Source organism: Triplophysa dalaica, chromosome 21, assembly GCF_015846415.1.
Source record: "Triplophysa dalaica isolate WHDGS20190420 chromosome 21, ASM1584641v1, whole genome shotgun sequence".
Lineage (NCBI taxonomy): Eukaryota > Metazoa > Chordata > Actinopteri > Cypriniformes > Nemacheilidae > Triplophysa > Triplophysa dalaica.
In genome coordinates, this window is record NC_079562.1 from 10,760,514 (window position 1) to 10,779,506 (window position 18,993).

Genomic DNA, 18,993 nt, shown 5'->3' on the forward strand with positions numbered 1-18,993 from the left:
GGGTAAGGGGGTTTCCTTTTTCCTCCCTGTTGAGTTCCTGTCATTACTCACAGACGGCTGTTTGCCCTGGCAATGCGGGGACATTGCAGGGAAAATGGCACAGACCCCACCCACGGTCAGTTGTTTGGCCAGCCTCGCCAACGACGGTGGAGATTGATTTTATCTTGTTAGTTTAAACACGCCAGTCAGAGAAGTTTTAGCCATTAAAAACCCTCCCCTACGTGTTGAGACATTACACAGTGAATACTTCTGAGGTCGAGCTGTTAAACATGATGTGATGATGAAGAGGAGACGTTTTCAGTGAGGAAGAAACAACACCACCCTCAACACTAGGGATTTAAAACAGATCATTACATATACGTTACGTTAACATGACATACCAAAAACCATCCGGTATATACTGTATGAAACCCATTACACATATATTATAATGAATCTAGGCTCTGAAAAGGGAAGTAATAGCTAATAAGAAAGGAGGCAAGAACTAAGTTATAATAGTAGGTGTGCGATAAGGCACCAGAAATGAAGAAGAGCAAAAAAAAAGGACGAAAATGAAACAGTAAAGGAGAAGAAACGTGTATAACAGACAAGAAGCACAGGAGAAGTGAAACCGTGGATCGCAAACCCACGCAATAGTTATTCACCCATACTATCATGCTTTCTTCAGTTGCACTAAAGATGATAAACGGTTTGTTACACAAACAATATTTCATTGGTGTTAATGCTACAGTTGTTTGGAATGATACTAAATATAGAAACACTGAAACTCCAAGCTTTATACACCACTGAACCAGACCTAGATTTAAGGGGTGGGGCAGTCTGTGAGTCAGCATCATGTGACTTCTGCTTCTTGTGTACAGTGTGTGTGTGGGTGTGTGTGCGTCTGTGTGTGCTTAATAAATGTTTTACCTCATTAAAGGTGTGGGGTGGGTCTGACTGGAGTTCCCAAAGATTTCCATGAGGAATCCCCTTCCTTAAGGAAATGAGAAAACTTCCAGCAAAGCTAACTCAGAAATCAGACTAAATCAGACTAAACCATTACACAACAATAGATTGTGCAGATTCATCAAACTGATTAAGATCTGCATAGTATCCTGACAGACAGAAGATAGATACAATAGATAGATACAATAGATAGATACAATTCCCTCTCTCTCTCTCTCTACCTGTGCGACGTCACTCCTCCAGTATTGTGTCACACAAAGACAGACAGACACACACACGCACACAGTGAGCGGGTAAATACTTCCTCAAACACGCCGCGCTCTTCAGTTTACTCTCAACTTACAAAGCAGCACGAAGCACAGATTCTTTATTGAAACAACTCGAGTCTTTGAAGTTGGTAAGTTCATTAATCTCAACTTTTGATTTCAGCTTGTTTGTGTACGTCAATCATGGAGATGACAGAAACGGACAGCGTCGAGCACGTTGTCCGCCAGCGACCAATAGATTTCGTTGCATTTTCGGCGAATTGTCGCCAAGCGCATCCAACGAACATTTCCAGGCACTCCATTTCTAGTTACGTGCAAAACAAACGGGGACGTAAAGTTATTCGGGATTATCGACGCTTTATAAGAAATGAAGTAGTAAAAGTTTGTCCGAATGTGAAAGTTCAGGAGGTAAAGAAACGCGACAAATTGCCGTTATTGGACTTGGTTACGCGGAAGCAGCAGCAGTCTGCACTCGTCGACTGTGTTGCCATGAAGTTATGTAAGCACATACAGTAAGTTATTAGAAATATTAGAAATAACTTACTGCAGCTGCTGGACTATCAAACTGTTGTAAAAAGAAGTTCTTCTGCATTTTTCTTTTATCTAATATGTTTACGTTTGGTAACGCGTATTTAATGGTGGCGTGCTGTCCTGTCTTGTTTTTCAAGTTTGTTGAGATGAAGATTGCTAGTAACTCGTCATGGTTAGGATGAATTGTTGGGATGACATGTGAAATGAGTTAAGGAATTAAACTGTGCGGGATATAAAGCAAATTTGCCTTACACGGTAACGTCATAATCGTGGTTTCCATAGTTACCGTCTATCGAATGAGAGTCAAGGCGGCCGGTGGCAAAACTCTTTTTTCATTGTTTTCTTACTAGTTTTCTTTGACCCTTTTAAAGATATAAGCAGTTTTCCATTGTTTGGGACCATAACACGATCTGTTTAAACTCTAACATGTGCTTTTTCGTAGACTATTGTGAAATCTTTGTGACAGTATTTACCAGTATTTTATTCAGACATTTCAGTTGGAGGAAATGCTAACGGCAATAGTATTACGCAATCCATATTTGTACAAAACAGCTTTAAAATGACTAAAACAATAATAACGAGAAAATACGTCAAAATGCTTTGACGATGTTTTCGGGGTGCTTCCCATAAATGTAGGGTTTTACATTCTGAAAGTCTAGTGTGGACTTGCCAATAAACTGGAAAAAAATCTTGAAATTGTTATTCCAATATTGTCAAATTAGGCAGATATATAAAAATTGTTAATATTGGCTGATGTGGTCCATGCATTGTGCCTCTGCATACAGTATTGTACATAGTATTCTCGTGACGTTCTTTTACTTAATGGCCTAAAGTGTGTTGCACAATTTTTTCCACCGACGAATTACATTTTGTCTTGTGTCATATAACAACATTTTAATTGTTGCCCTGTCACATAGTTATTTATGTTTGTCTCTTGCGTTACTTCATCTGTGTATGTCGTCTGAGTGTCTTAATCCACGACGTGTTCCTCTTCTGAATTATTTACTTGCCGAACTGCAGTGGACAAGAAGGCAGCGATGATGGTGCATCTTCACCCCTTCTGTCAACATCTGTGTTTTCTATGTAACGCACACCAGTCTTACGAGTAAACACTATTAGCAGCGTTCAGACCTTTCACCCAGCTGTAGTGCTTCTGGAAAACACAAATACAGTAAATCGTTCATTCTCTCCTTTGTATTGTTTTGCATGTCTTTACTTACTTTTGCATTGCTTTTAAACACACATCACAAAAAGTCGGCGGCGTACTTATATGGTAGTGAGCACTGAGCACACAGGGCGCTCTCTGTTTGTCTTGGATTAATGAAGCTTTTGTGAAGTGTGCGCTTGGCAGAATTGGACACCCCTCTCATTGTACAGAGCTACAGAGGCAAGCTCAGCTTCACCTTTAGATAGACACGGCAACTGACACACACACACACACATGAGTGTCTAATATTCATGTCCTACATAGTTAAACTTTAGTGACTGGCTGATATTGCATAAACACACGTTTGACTGGAAACAGGCAGTCACGGGGACCATGTTGTCTGGAGCCCTGTTTCAAAGAGGAATTGGCTTTTCCACAATAACCTAGACTGACCATTGTGTATTTTGTGTGTGTGTGCTATAGGCTAGAGTGAGAGAGAGAGCGAGAGAGAGATGGGGTCTCTTGTTTCTTAGCCTGAGGGAGGAGAGGGGTGAGAAATCAATGCTACACTAAAATAAATGTCACATGGCATTGAGCACTTGATGACCTTGAAGGCCCTCCATCTTCTCTTCCTCATTCTTTCACTCACGTCCACACAATCGCTTTGTTAATGCATGTTGTTTTAACCCAATAACCCGGTGACATTAGTGATTACAAATCATGGTCTTGCTCATTGTTTTGCCTAACCATTACCTTGACGCAGCATTAACTTTGAGTATACCTTGAGAATGGCAAACATTTGGCTCTATTTGTGAAAGAAACCACTGCTGCTGGTCTGTCATGAAAGAATGTATCCCAAAAATAAAAATTCTTTCATAATTTCAAACCTGTATGACTTGCTTCTGCAGAACACAAAAGAAGGTATTTTGAAGAATGTTGGTATCTGAACAATTGCGGTGCCCATTCACTTGCACTTGGTTGTGTGTCCATACAATAGAAGTCAATGGGTAGGAGCATTCTTCTTTTTTTGTTCTACAGAAGCAAGTAAGTTATACATGTGTGAAATGACAACAGGATGAGTAGATGATGACCAAGTTTTCATTTTTGGATGAAATTTTACAATTGACCTACTTTAACATATTGCTGGATTATTCTAGACTGTTTTCCAACCTCTTTGAACACCTGTCATACAGGGACCACCAAAAATTCCCACCTTACTTGAGGAATATCCTGTTTCACTCTAAAAGATATAAGGTTACAGAAGAAACCAAAATGGTTTCATAAGGACTGTTTAACAGCATTTTTGGAAGGTTGGGAGATTGTTTGATTGTGCACGTTTTTCTTCTTCTTTTCTGTGTGTGTGCAACTGTATACCTATAAGGGCTGTGTAATGTAAAGCGCCTCACGGTACGATACATATCACGATAGATGGGGCAAGGTACAATAATATTGCTATATTTTTCAATAGTTCACCTTATGATATATTACAATACTTTAAGTCAAAAGTTTAAAAAGTAGAGCTAGAAATACAACATGCTGTCCACCACCTGTGGTTTTCTGTTAGGATAAGAGTAAAAACATGCAGTCATAGCAGGCTGTTGTGGTGCATTACAGTAACGACAATTAACATAGGCAGTGTGAAACCCCTGGTTCATCCTTGCTGAAAGTGACCTGGTGTCACATCCGTGAAAGCATGCTAAATTTCATTGTGACTTTTTGGAATAAACTGTTTGTCTAATGCAAAGCAATAGCCAAGTGACTTGGTGGGTTATGAAGCTTACAAACAGCATTTGTCTGAACTCATTCCTCCCTGATTTATTTTTAAAACCAAACCACACCCACACGTCAGCTCTTTTAGGTCCGCTTGCACTTACTTTGGCCTTTATACTGTATATGACATGATTTTTTTAAATGCATCGATCACAATCGATACTCTTTCAGGAAAAAATTGCGGTTGTTCCAAGTATCTATATTTTTTGCACTGCCCTAATAACTATACATTAAAAGGACAACTATATTACTGTAAAGACACGCAAGCTATGGAGCTGCACAATCTGGTTTAACCAGACTTACAGGTTTTCTGCTGTTTTTGGAAACATGGCTATCTTTTCCTGACTTGAACATGCTCTCATATTTCAGTCTGCAACATTCATTCTCTATCATATCACCAGATTGATATTTTTGTCTGACAGAACCTGTTCATTTCTATTGTTCTGTCTTAATGTGATAGTCTACATCTTTTCATTAGGGCTATTCCTAAGACAAACAACATGCGTGATACAATGAAACCGAGACGGATTGTGAAAAGGTTTGAAAGCACATTAGTTATCTGTCTCGTGCTAATACAGTGTGCTTTTCAAAGACTAAATCTGATGTGTTATGTGTTTAACTACACACACTGTTCTCAGGGACTAAAATATTTATGTTTCTACCCACTATTAGTCACAACAGGAAGTACTGTAGCTTTGCTGGAGTTTTTACCCGCAATATGAAAAACATCCAATTGAAGCCACAATACTGTGGTCTTACGTGTCTATAGTTGTCAAGTTTTAAGTCTAAGTCTAAGGTTTCACGAATGCATTTAAGCATCACAATAAAGTCTCACCTTCGCTTTATTTAGCAAATGCATTCAATTATAACTAAGCCAAATGAATAAGCTGGGCTATAGTTTTTTGTACTTGTGGATTGTGGGAAATGTTTAGGAAACGTGTTTGAAAACAATCACACTTAAGAAATTCTCCTTCATAACAGTGGCACAGAAAATACACGCTCTGCCAGAATACCTTTATAGTGGCCGAATGCAGGAGTAAATCAAAACTATACCATGAATATGAATATGTTGAATTTATGAATATGTTCGTGTTACTGAAGGGATGCACTGAATGTTCGGCAATCTAAATTATTCGGCCGAAAATTTGAAAATATTATGTTCGCCGAATAAGTCAAATGGCCCAATAAATTGAATAGAACATGACATGTGATATGATCAAGCAGCAGGCGGTCAGATAGTAGCCTTTGATATCATATTGTGTGCGCACCGTTCCCTGTACTAAACAACTTGTCAAAGTATGTTCTGTGCATCCCGGTCACGAGTGCACCTTCTGAGAGAACAGTGACAGTCAGCTTTTGTGAACTAAAATGGTTGTCGGTCAGAATTGCGTGCAGGGATGTTTTTTTTCTTTCAATAATTTTGTAATGTAGCCTTTAATAAAAGAGTTTTTGTTTATTCATATTTTTATCTTATGATTTTGAATTACACTTTTTATTGAAGTGTTTTGTTGTAGGGGTACATTCTTTCAGCAGTTAGCTTTAGGCCTAATATATGCTATTCATGCTATGTTTTAATTTTGCCTAATTGTTTTGAAAATTTTATTTTAGGTTATATTGTATTATATTGAAAAGCAATACAAAATTTAAAAAGCATTTTGACCATTCAGTTATTAAAATAGTGAAGACATTGGCTAAATAAATAGAAGAAATACGAAAAGCCATGTTCGGTGTTCAGTATTAGTTTCAATTTTATTCGGTTTCGACAAAGAAATTTCATTTCGGTGCATCCCTAGTTACTGCCATTGCCATATATTGATTCCTATACATCGATTCCTATAAATTCAAATGGGGACATTTCATTTAGCATATTTTTGTGATGTCACAGGCATCTTTCGTTCTGATCTCTGAGTTAAGGGACTTTTTGTATGTGCTTTTCCATTTTTCTTTCTGGAAAAAGCCAGAAAGCTCTAGCTCAAGCCTGGTATTAGAGGTATAGCGTGTGGATTTAGCAGCTTAAAAAGTTCAGAAAGAATGCTAGCAGAGCAGATGTTCAGTGCAGGTTAAAATCGAACCCAAACCTTCCAACCACATACATAAGAAGTTTATAAATGATACATGATCAAAAGTATAAGGGAGGAGCATATTCCCGTCAATCATATGAAGGGGGAACATAAACAACAGTTCACCTCCCTCCAGTTCTAGTAAACCACCACCACCCCAGCTGCACCCTTTTTCTATTCATTTCTTTGCAATCATTTTGTCCCGGGCGGAGTCTGTGATGCACGTGAGAAACAAAAAGCAAAAGTTATCAAATGCTAAAACAGTGTTATTATAAATGAACACATGTGATAGTTCATAATAGGATGAATGCTATTTATCGACCCCTGGGAACACACTAATGTAACATACAGCCGGAATGCTGTGAAAGTCACTTTGAATAAAACCATCTGGCAAATGCATCAATCTAAAACGGTCGCTATCGAAAAGCTCACCATCCTTAAACTAGAATGCACTGGAGGTGCTAACAATACATACTTCTTGTTAACTTAAAGAGCTTAAGAAAGTAGAATGAAGACATTTTCACACACACACACATTCCAAAGGGTTATGTGTTAATTAAGCAGCAACCGGTCCTGCGGTGAGGGAGGTCACCTTTCTTGGCCGATTAATGGAGCTTTGAGAGAAAGCAAGCTACTGAAACACACACAACTGGTGAGACTGGCACACTCAGTCATTTGATAAAGATAGTTTTGGAAAACCGTTGCCATTGTGGTAATGCTGTGTGTTCTGCAGACATAAGATTTGTAAGTGAGAGGTGTGCATTATTATGACTGTCAAATAAGAATATGAATGGACCTCAGTGTACGAATTTGCTTTTTTAGCAAGCACTGTCAGCTTCCAGTATTTTGTAGATGTTTCTGCTCAATGCTTTCTTTCTTCCCTCCCCCATCCCTCCCTTTTTACTTTTTCCTCTTTTCGCTCCATCCCCTCCCTTACTGCATAGGCTCATTTTTTCCACTCTCTCCAGGGACATTTTTTTGTAGTCATATGCCTTTGACTGTAAGAGGTTTATGTTTTAAAGTAAGTGTTTCATAAGCTGATATTAAAGCATTTTTGTTGTGATTTTGGGTTCGCTTGTATTGGTGGTAGGGGGTCTGTACATGCCTGGTCTTTCTTATTTTTTATTCCAGCATTATAGGTTATAATGTACATGTTTATATGTGATAAACTACATGATGTTATTTATATAGATGTGTATATTGTACAGTAGTCATGGCATATTTGTGCTGTATTTGCTGGACAAAACACTAAACGTTCAAGATTACCAGAAAATCTTTCAGGTAGGTTGTAAAAACAAGTAGTAAGTAAAGCAAACATTGTTGGTTCTGTCATGTAATACTTTGTAGCCATTTTCTTGGCATTTTTTATTTGCTCGTGTCTAATTTTTTGCCTCCCTGAATTCTTCTCAAAGCTCAGTTTACATTCCAAGTACGCAGCATGAATACAGGCTTTTAAAATATTTTTTTTATTAATATATTTGAATAAAAAGCAAATATGTCAGTTTTCCAAAGTTCCAACTTAAGCTTTGGCCAGGACTGTATATGTATATCACATCATGAGCATTATCATGTTGAATATAGTCTCCTTCACTTTTGGAGAATCTGAGTGGAAACTTTTAAAGCTAGATCCGATTACCTCCATTTATATATATTATTTTGATGTGATTTAATATGTAAAATATAGTAATTTGTGGACCAAAGTCCTTAGCACTGAGCTGTATCATTATAACTAATACAACGAGTTACACAAATTCGCCCAGATACATCCATTTGCAGGACAATTTTGGACATGTGCATTATGGAGTTTGGTACACCTTGTGTTTTTGAGTGTATTGTCATGTTGTGTCACTTACTTTACACATGGTTCTTCAGTTTATAACGCGGCCTGCATATAACCTTCATCACTACTTATGTATAGACTGATTAGTAGAAGGTTCACTGGAGTTATGCACTTTGAATTAGAATTGTATTGATGTGATATACAGATTCATAGATAACTAATCTGTGGTTTCAGTGTTTCAGTGGCCTAATACTGTGGTGCTGCCGATCGCCATCAGATACTTTATCTCGATTAGTCTCTGACGGTCCCACTTCACCTGCTCTACATTTCAGCTCTACGTGATCAGTCATTCACACGAGGCCAACCAGACGTAATGCATCAATAATCAGGAATAAAATTACAAGTTTAAGTGCTTAATAGAAAGCGTGGGATTTTTTTCTCTAGTGCCTGTACAAACACCAACAAAAAACTCTTTCTGTGAAAGCTGTGTTTTTTAGTGTGACTAGACATCATTGAGCTTGTGGTTAGTGAGGATAGCACCTTGCTTTATATCTCGGATGGTGTAAATATATTTATGACTGTTCACTTTATATTCAGGGACTAATAACATTTCAGTTCACATTTACTTTTATTCTTTTATTTGATATATTTTGATTTTGTTTTGTTCCGCAGTGCTGGTGTGAAACTGATCTTGGTTGGGTGGGATTGTGAGTTTCATTGCCGGCTGACAGAGGGGCAGGATTTAGGGCTCCGCTCTTGAGCTTTAAGGGCTTTGAATGTAAACACTGGCATTTTATTAAATAAATACCAAGTAGTCTGTCTCTTCATTGGCTTTCCTTTAATGGAAAATGGCATTTCTATATGCAGCTTCTTCGCTGTTTTTCCCTTTATGGACAGCACGTTTACTGCTGTTCACTGCTTGATGCATGCTGTGGTCACATAAAGTCCCGTCACAAGATTTAGAGTTTGTATGTTTTCCTTCATTTCATTTTCCGTGGTGTTTGTGGGTGTACGGTGTTGTGTCCGAATTCTTAATCCTTGTGATTAAATTTTGAAACCAAATAAATGCCCCAGAACCCGATCAAAGCCGAGCCATTGTGTGTGCGTTAATACCGCCTGGAATCTGGTCCTGGGAGAAGGGCTCCGCTTGGAAAATGACTTTTTTTTCTGCGTATGGAATATAAGGGTTGTGATTGAGTTAAATAGTTTCCAGTCTGCACTTTGCATACTAAGAAAACAAAACTATCTGGTCCAAAAGAAGACGCTGTTATGCAAGATTGTGCTTTTCACAATAGGAAGTTGAAGCAATCATGCTACAACTGCTTAAAACCAATCTTTAGGGCTTTATGTAGAGCTTCTTATTGATGATATTAATGTTTGTTTTAAATTTTTTCAAACAAAGATGTTTTACCCCTACCTGATCAATTTCTCCTCCTGTTTGTAGGTAAGTGTGTGTAAGCAGCCGATTTCTCACCATGGCTCCGTTCCTGCGGATCGCCATCAACGAATTTAACCTGGGAGATCTTCCCCCAATGACAGATGTGCCGCTCTGTGCAATCAAGATGAAGGAATCATTGAGCACAGGTCAGTTGGGGATTTTGAAAACGGAATAACAAACAATGCATGCTAAAATACACATCTGAGCATCAATTTAAACCTATACATCAACACCAACGCTCTCTTATAAAGCCTAGTGAGCCACCTACTGCCCTTCCCAAGCAGCATCATCCTTACTCTCATGGAAATTTGTGTGTAGCTGATTTGTAATGCTTTACATAGGGAAAAGTTCCGTGGAAAACATAAATAGATTTAAAAATCCTAGGAAGCTAACTGGCATTTTTTTCACTCCTCCTCCACACAGAACGAGGGAAGACCCTGATCCAGAGGAAGCCCACCATTTACCCTGGGTGGAAATCCTCATTTGACGCACACATCTTGGAGGGGCGAGTATTACAGGTGTTGCTGATGAAATCGTCAGAAGAGACTCTGTCAGAGGCCACGGTCGGGGTCTCCGTCATCGCTGAGCGCTGCAAAAAAGGTAACGGCCGTGCCGAGTTCTGGGTGGACCTGCAGCCCTCCGGGAAGGTGATGCTGTCTGTGCAGTTCTTCTTCGAGGATAATGGCGAAGGTTGGTATGCAGTGAACACGCACTGAACACTGTGTATCAGATTAACACTGCTTACAACTTCATAAACATCTCACAGGCAGGGTTTACATTTATTTATTTTATAGAGAACTGGGATTACATTAAAGGTACAATAAATTTGTCTTCAGAATAGATATAAAAACATTTCCAGTTCTCATTTAATAATGAACTTTATTTTGTTAATGTTATACTGTGTGTATTGCAGTGTAACAGCATGATTTGCTTTGTTTATTAAGGTTTCTTTTGATGTCTCGCCTTAAATATCTTTAAAAGTATATAATTTCTATAAATGGTTATGTGTTGATTTCAATATAGATTATACACGTATCACATTGACGTATTTGGCACATATGAATGTCAGAATTGCTCAGTTTGTATCTTCTGCTTCACAATGTAAGACTGTGGAGGTTTTCCCTGTTTCTTCAATTCTGATTTCCCCTATTATTTAATGTCTCTGATTCCTATTTTCTGGACATTATATCACAAGATGCAGAGACCAGCTCAGTTGGTATCTGTGCTGTCTTTGCTTACTCATGCCATCTTACTCGTGTTTTCATGCTGGTACCGTATCTGTTCTCTCTCTCTCTTTCCCTTCTCTCTCTGTCTTTCTCTTTCAGGCCCCAGTATGTCAATGGCATATTTGCCCTATTAAAGTTTACAACACACTATTCATTTTACTTTATTGATGTACTCTAACAATTGGAGAGAGATTTCTAGAGTATATTATCCTTCCGTTTTACTGTCGTCATTGTGCAAGTAAACCCCATCATAACTCACTTCAGTTCGGGTGTTTATTTAAATTGCACAGCTTTTTTTCAGTTTGTTAAAATAATTATCATCTAACTCTATTTTCTATTCTTAACTTCACAGACAAGGCTTCAGTGAAAGGGAAAGAGGCAGATGGTCTTCTTACTCTAAACAGAAGGAGAGGAGCCATCAAACAAGCCAAGGTTCATTTTATAAAGAATCATGAGTTCACTGCCACCTTCTTCAAACAGCCCACCTTCTGCTCGGTGTGTCGGGACTTTGTGTGGTAAGTAAATAAACAAATGAAGTAAAGAAAAACTAATAAAATACAGAACTTTTAATGCCCTTGAATTATCCCAGCTTTGATCCATTAATGTATGTTTATAGTTAGCAATACACCAAGCTACACAATTTTAAATCTTATGTCAAAAACATATGGGAAACGTTACATTCCAAAGTTTAATACTTTTTTTTAAATAAAAGAAGTATGATTTAGTAAAGGTAACACTGTGCTTTTATGTTTAGTGCATTGGTTTAAGCAATTAATGGGTAGTGGTTTAATGGTAAGAGATCTAGAAAAGGTTCAGCACCAAACTGATGGTTTACTGAGATTGCAATCCAGCTCTGTTGTGGCCTTAAGCAATTCAGAATGACTTGCAGTCTTTTAATTTACATACTATAACTGTTTAGTCCAGGGAGACAAGATCCAGCGAGATCATGAAACCTTTCAAGAAAAGTGAATGATAAATAGAAAGTACCCCATTAAAATGAGATGCAACTTAAAATAATGATTCGTCAAAAATGAATCCACCAGACATCAGTAAAGAACCATCTGTATAGGGGTCTTAATATAATATTGGTGTGTGTGTTTGTAAATCATAGTATTAGATAGCATCTGTGTTTGTGTGCGCAAGCGCGCTCAACTTTTCCTCTGATATTTCAGCCGTCTCAGCAAAGTCCCTTGGGCTGTTTCCTTCCTGTACAGTGTGAGACAGTACGGCATGCTATAGTGCAGCGCATTGTTCACACTGTGTGTGTAAGTGTGTGAGAAAAAGGGAAACCGATAGAGAGTTAGAGAGTCTGTTTTTCAAAGTCTTCCTTATAAGAGTTTTCCATTTGTGTAGTAACACTTGTGTATTACCTGCTGTGTAGAAATGTTAATACTCCAACACACATTTTTTTTTCCTTCCAGGGGTCTTAACAAGCAGGGCTACAAGTGTAGGCGTAAGTGACTTTAAAGCTTCTTTAGTCTGTTGTAGACGTTTCTTTGTGTCTATCAGCAAGAACACACAATTGACATGTATAAAACATTTACAACAATATTTAATATAATATGATATATTCACTGCCGTTCACATGTTTAGGATCACGTATTTGTTCCTTATTAATATTTTTTCTAGCTTTTAAGATGCTTTTCCCTAAGATACTTTTTAAAAAGCGTTGATCTATCCAGGGCTTTTATTGGGATTTCCTCATTATTTGAACCAAATTATCCATTTCAAAAACTTTTATTAAATACAATTTTAGTTTTCTAATAAAAAAGTAATTGTTTTCACAATTGTATTTTTGTCTAAAAAAATAATCATTCCAAAGATGTAAGCAAATGCCTTTAGATCAAATTATTTTTTACTATCACAAATTACATTGCAGTCAAGTGATTCTTAACATTTAAACAGTTGTATATATCAATATATTTATATTTTGAATATGTTATAATGTCATATTTTAAGTATTTTTGTATTTTCATTAATCCAAATATTGAAAAAAAATACTTTGATATCATTTCTTTCCTTTTTCTCAGAATGCAATGCGGCTATTCACAAGAAGTGCATTGATATGATCATTGGGAGGTGCACTGGAACAGCGGCAAACAGCCGAGAGACAATGGTAAGCATCATTGTCTATTGAAGTCTCCAAATGTGGATCATGTGTGAGCCTTTAAAGCGGCTGGATTGGTCATTTAGAGGAAAATTTGACTTGCAGTTTGGAAGAGTTAGTCAACCTGCTTTCAATACTAAAAGTAAACTGAGCAATCTGACAGTAATCATTAAAATCCCCAACACATGAAAGCAAAGATGGTTATTCTGTGCATCCACAGTTTCAGAAGGAGCGCTTTAAGATTGACATGCCACATCGCTTCAAGACACATAACTACATGAGCCCAACCTTCTGCGATCACTGTGGGAGTCTTCTGTGGGGAATGGTCAAACAAGGCCTCAAGTGTGAAGGTTATTATGATCCAATGCATTTTCTGAAAGTGGAAATTGTTGTTTTTTATATTTTTTATGTGTATGTAATACAACTGATTATCTCTGTTCAGAATGTAGTATGAACGTCCATCATAAATGCCAGACCAAGATCGCCAACCTCTGTGGAATCAACCAGAAACTCCTGGCAGAGGCTTTGAATCAAGTCAGCATTGTAAGTGATTTGGCCAGTTGCCCTAGTACACTTTACTGATGTTTTAAAGGGATAGTTCATCCAAAAATGAAAATTATGTCATCATTTACTCACCCTCTTGTCATTTCAAACCTGCATGACTTTCTTTCACAGAACACAAAAGAATATATTTTGAAGAAAGTTGGAACCAACCAGCACAGCCACCCATTCACTTCTATTGTATGGACATAAAACCAATGCAAGTGAATTGGGGCTGGTAAACAATATACTTCAAAATATCTTCTTTGGTGTTCTGCAGAAGAAACATTTTTGAGTGAACTATCACTTTAAGACATCCATAAGAACACTTGCAATATAAAGCAAGTATTGTTATATGGTTATTTACTTTTTTGCATTTGGATATATTTGACATTCTGCATTATGTTCCTCTCCAAAATGTAACTAGACAAAATCTGTCCTTGTTTGTTTGTTCTAAACAGAAATCTTCCACAAAGCGTCCAGATCCCTCTTTGTCAGAATTCGGAATTTATGAAGCCATAGACAAAAACATGCCAGGGAACCCTAGTGGTGAGTTTCAATTACTGCATCTTCCCTGTTAGATTATTTTGACCCTTGGCTTGATTTTGAATACACAAAATTAAAAGAAACGCATATAATGTAATGAGTGAGAAAATATATCTGTTTGTGATAGCAGAGGGCTCCCAGTATGGGAAACTATGGGAAGACGCAATCCCTGCCCCAACCAATATTACACACCAAACCCGGGTCACCATAAAAGACTTTGTATTCCACAAGGTACTTGGCAAAGGCAGCTTTGGAAAGGTAAGGATACATATCACACATTTTTATATGTATTTTGACTTCTTGTCCTCAAGCAGCTTTTGTATTATGGTAGGTGATGCTTGCAGAGCTGAAAGGAAAGGGGGAATATTTTGCAATTAAAGCCCTGAAGAAGGATGTGGTACTGATGGATGATGATGTGGAATGCACTTTGGTGGAGAAACGGGTGTTAGCATTAGCCTGGGAAAACCCTTTCCTCACACACCTGTACTGCACTTTCCAGTCAAAGGTCAGTCTTTATCCATTCAGTACAATGAGGATATACAGTGAACAATAATTGGTTGATTAAGACAAATTTTGTATCTGGTGGCATTTAATTTAGTTTTTTTTGTAAATAGCATAAAAATTGTGTTCTTGATATTTTTAGAATATTACACACAATGTGGAGTGCAACTCTGTCACACAACCTCTCATTAACTATGTTGAAACATGTTGATTTGTGTGATATTGTCATTAACGTGGGTGGTGAGGACTCAGACAGCTGGTATTAAGGGGTTAACAAGACATTTAATAAAATATAAATACAAAACAAACACCCACAAGGAGGTACCATAACCAAACATGGCAACCAGGACAAGGCTAACTAAACTAGAATAATAACAACACTTGACATTTAACCACAATAAAATAGACTAACTAAAGCCACCACAATGACACCAACAATGTACCAGCAAAGGACACTAGGGCATTATAAATGAAACTTAATCAGGAGGGGGCAGGTGTGGGGTATGAAATCATAATGAGCACTAATTAGGAAACAAGAGGGCAGGAACATTGACAAGACCGGTAGAGAGAGACTATGGCAACCCATAAATGTCAAAATTGTCTCTCTCCACATAAAACATGAGGTTCTGTCATGATCCTGCCACTAGATCAAGAAAACCATTACGAGACGGGACAGAATCATGACAGATATGGTATGTGTGGTATTTTTGTCTGGGAATGTACAGAGATCTCAAACTATTCAGAAGGGGAAGTTGTTCCCTGCGTTATGTAATCATCAGCTTTATCTCAGTTTTGTAATGATTTAATTTATTTTTATGTGTAGATGTTGTTACCAGTAAACCATCCCTCATTAATCATGTTGATATGTGTTTATGAACAGGAGCACTTGTTTTTTGTGATGGAGTATCTGAATGGAGGAGATCTGATGTTCCACATTCAGGATAAGGGACGATTTGATTTATTCCGAGCGACGTGAGTGACATGCACTCAAAAATGTTACATAGCTTTTAGAATAACTGCTACAATACTCAAGAAAGATTCAACATTAACCTGCTTTTACGTCCATTAACATTATTTTAAAGACGTTTGCCCTAAAATGAAAAGGATGTCAGTATTTATTAACCCTCTTTTAATTTCAAACCTCTAGGACCTTCTTTCTTCTGCAGAACACAAAATGTCACAAAAGAAGATATTTTGAAGAATTTTGGTAACCGATAACTCTTGGTCCCCTTTGACCTGCATAGACTTTGTGACCATACAAACATTCTTCAAAATATCTTTTGTCTGTTCTGCAGAAGAAAGAAAGTCATACAGATTTTACACGACAAGAGGGCGAGTAAATGAAGGCAGAATTTTGGGTGAATTTTTATTTAAGCAGCATCTGTAAAATAACCCCAGACAATAATTATCACAAAACAAGCAAAAATATGATTTCTATTATATGTCTGTAATATTTTTAGACAGGTTGTTAGTATCTTCATTTATTAAAAAAATTACTGATTGCAATGATGCTGTGTCCTGCTGTTATATCTGATGTGTTTTCTATCCCAGATTCTACGCTGCTGAAATCATCTGTGGACTTCAGTTCCTCCACTCTCACGGCATTATATACAGGTAAGTTCTTCAGATGACCGGGATTTGATCTAGTTTAAAAACTACTCAAGCATTTACTTAATGTTGTCTTTCTCCTAATCAGAGATCTGAAGTTGGACAATGTGATGCTGGAAATTAATGGACATATTAAGATAGCAGACTTTGGAATGTGCAAAGAAAACATGGTTGGAGAAAACAGAGCAACCACATTTTGTGGCACACCGGACTACATCGCTCCTGAGATCTTGCTGGGAAATAAATACACTTTCTCTGTGGACTGGTGGTCGTTTGGCGTGCTAGTCTATGAGATGCTGATTGGTCAGTCGCCATTCCAGGGAGACGATGAGGACGAGCTGTTCGAGTCCATACGCATGGACGCACCTCACTTCCCGCGGTGGATTACGAAGGAGTCCAAGGACCTGTTGGAGAAGGTGAGTCTGAATGGCTTATAGCTGTAAGCCACTCTTGCTTGTGTTTTACTTCTAAATTAAAGTTTGTGCTGTGTACATTTCCAGTTATTTGAGAGGGACCCAACTCGAAGGCTTGGTGTTGTTGGAAATATCCGTGGACATTCCTTCTTCAAGACAATCAACTGGCCTGCACTGGAGAAGCGAGAAGTGAATCCCCCGTTCAAGCCAAAAGTGGTAAGAAAGTGTTTAACTGAACAAAGAATATCAGCTATCAAAAAATTCTAAGATTTTATTGAAAAACATCAGGAAAACAATGCATTATGATCTGAACCAGGTGTAAAAAAACGAATTAGAATGTATAACATGAGCCCAAGACACATTCTACTTGCCTAATTGTTTCTCTTATTGCAGAAATCACCCAATGACTGTAGCAACTTTGACAGAGAGTTCCTAAGTGAGAAGCCTAGACTCTCGCAAGGTGATAAGAGCCTGATAGAAACCATGGACCAGGGAGCCTTTGCTGGCTTCTCTTTCATTAACCCCAACATGGACACCATTCTAGATAAAGGGAAGGTTTAGGCAGAGTTTGGTCAAGACGTTCAGATCTACCCACTCAAAACAACAGCAGCATACAAGAGCCAGGAGTTCAACCAGTGTTACACCTGCACACACTTTCTGGACTGTACAAATACATAATGGTGTATTTATGTTTGTATTTAAAAGATTATGTTTTTAAATCGAAACGACTTTAATGATGTACTGTATTGTTGTTGTAATATCCCTAACATATATATATGAACATATAGCTCAGTTTTGGTGAACAAGATATCCCTTACTAAATGACAGAACACGCAAATAAACAGGCAGACCTAATTTAAGAGTAAGGGAATGCATATTGTAGCATTTTTAAGGTGTTCAGTCGTTGTGAAATAATGGCCTTCTAAGGAATCTAAGGATCCTTTTTGATCATCCCCATTCTCTAGGATTGTCTCATGTTAAAAATATAATCAGTACCATGTTTTGGGGATGTTTTAAAGATGCTGATTTTGCCAGTTGGAGTTAAGCATGCAGCAGGCTGTGCTGAGCGTGCACAAAATAGTGTTTTTCCAGTATGGGTCTATAAAGAATGGACATTGAGGACAATGTAGATTCCTATAGGTGAACCTAAAACCCCTACAATATGAAAAAACAGTCTTATAGACATGTTCATAGATAGGGTTTATTTTATGGTACTATAGTAGGTAGTTTATAGGTACAGTATATTGGTGGGTGAAGGTTATACAGCACCAACACAAATAAGTATAAATATATACTGTTTTTTAATGTTGGTATTTTAAAGAAGTATAAAATTGTATATAAAAATATATGTATATTGTAATGAATGGTTGTTGTTATTGAAGGTAATTATGATCTTTTGTTTACTGAATTTACTCCTCAGAATTCAGCACCATTAAAGAGTTTTCTCTTTACTTTTGATTTCTGTCTATCTTTTGACTTATGTCTTCCAAAAACAACACCGTTATCACAGAAACCTCTTTCGAGGAAACCTAGTCAACATTTGTTACCACAAAACGGTGTAACGTAGAATAAGTCAGCGTTGTCCAAAAATGAAATAAAATAAACTCAACAACTATTATTTATAAATTTTTCATTGTTACAAAGCAGCGGTAATGAATGAATGTGTGAATTAACTTTTGTGTGTTTGATAGTGACAGCCTATGACGTAATTTAAATATACTCTTAAAATGAAAAAACACGCTTTTGGCAACATGGTTTTTAAATGATAGGTTACTATAAAAAATGCCCAGATTCCTAGCTGACAAGTGGGTTTTATTGAGGATCCGTCAATAGTTATGTAGTATTCTTGGTAGTTACGTATGGCGGTTTTTGGTATAATAAGTAACACTTCTGTTTTGCCTGAGTTCAACAATAAAAAGTTGCCACAAATCCAGTTTTTCTATTTCAACTATGCATTCCCTCATTCTGGTGAACTGCTGTGTTTCGTGAGGCCTCGAGGAAATGTAGAGTTGAGTATCATCAGCATAGCAGTGAAAACATACTCCGTTTCTCTTATTTAGACCTCCTAGAGCAGTGGTGTCAAACTCAATTCCTGGGGGCCGCAGCTCTGCACAG

The 18,993-nt window shown here is 37.5% G+C and overlaps 1 protein-coding gene across 3 annotated transcripts; it reads left to right on the forward strand.

The window, feature by feature from the left end:
- The first annotated feature begins 1,206 nt into the window (after window positions 1-1,206).
- prkcdb (protein kinase C, delta b) lies at window positions 1,207-18,329 on the forward strand. 3 transcript variants are annotated; one of them, XM_056734149.1, is made up of 16 exons: window positions 1,207-1,342; window positions 9,944-10,083; window positions 10,361-10,627; window positions 11,516-11,678; window positions 12,585-12,616; window positions 13,194-13,279; window positions 13,491-13,620; window positions 13,713-13,813; window positions 14,272-14,359; window positions 14,484-14,614; window positions 14,688-14,861; window positions 15,738-15,829; window positions 16,409-16,471; window positions 16,554-16,881; window positions 16,966-17,094; window positions 17,272-18,329. In XM_056734149.1, the coding sequence occupies exons 2-16, from the start codon at window positions 9,975-9,977 to the stop codon at window positions 17,437-17,439; spliced, it is 2,061 nt and encodes a 686-aa protein (XP_056590127.1). In that variant the 5' UTR covers window positions 1,207-1,342; window positions 9,944-9,974; the 3' UTR covers window positions 17,440-18,329. The 3 variants fall into 3 exon arrangements, with proteins under 3 accessions (XP_056590127.1, XP_056590128.1, XP_056590126.1); XM_056734150.1 differs by lacking the exon at window positions 1,207-1,342 and adding an exon at window positions 1,460-1,723 and having other exon boundaries at window positions 14,487-14,614; XM_056734148.1 differs by lacking the exon at window positions 1,207-1,342 and adding an exon at window positions 1,462-1,723.
- The last annotated feature ends 664 nt before the right edge of the window (window positions 18,330-18,993 follow it).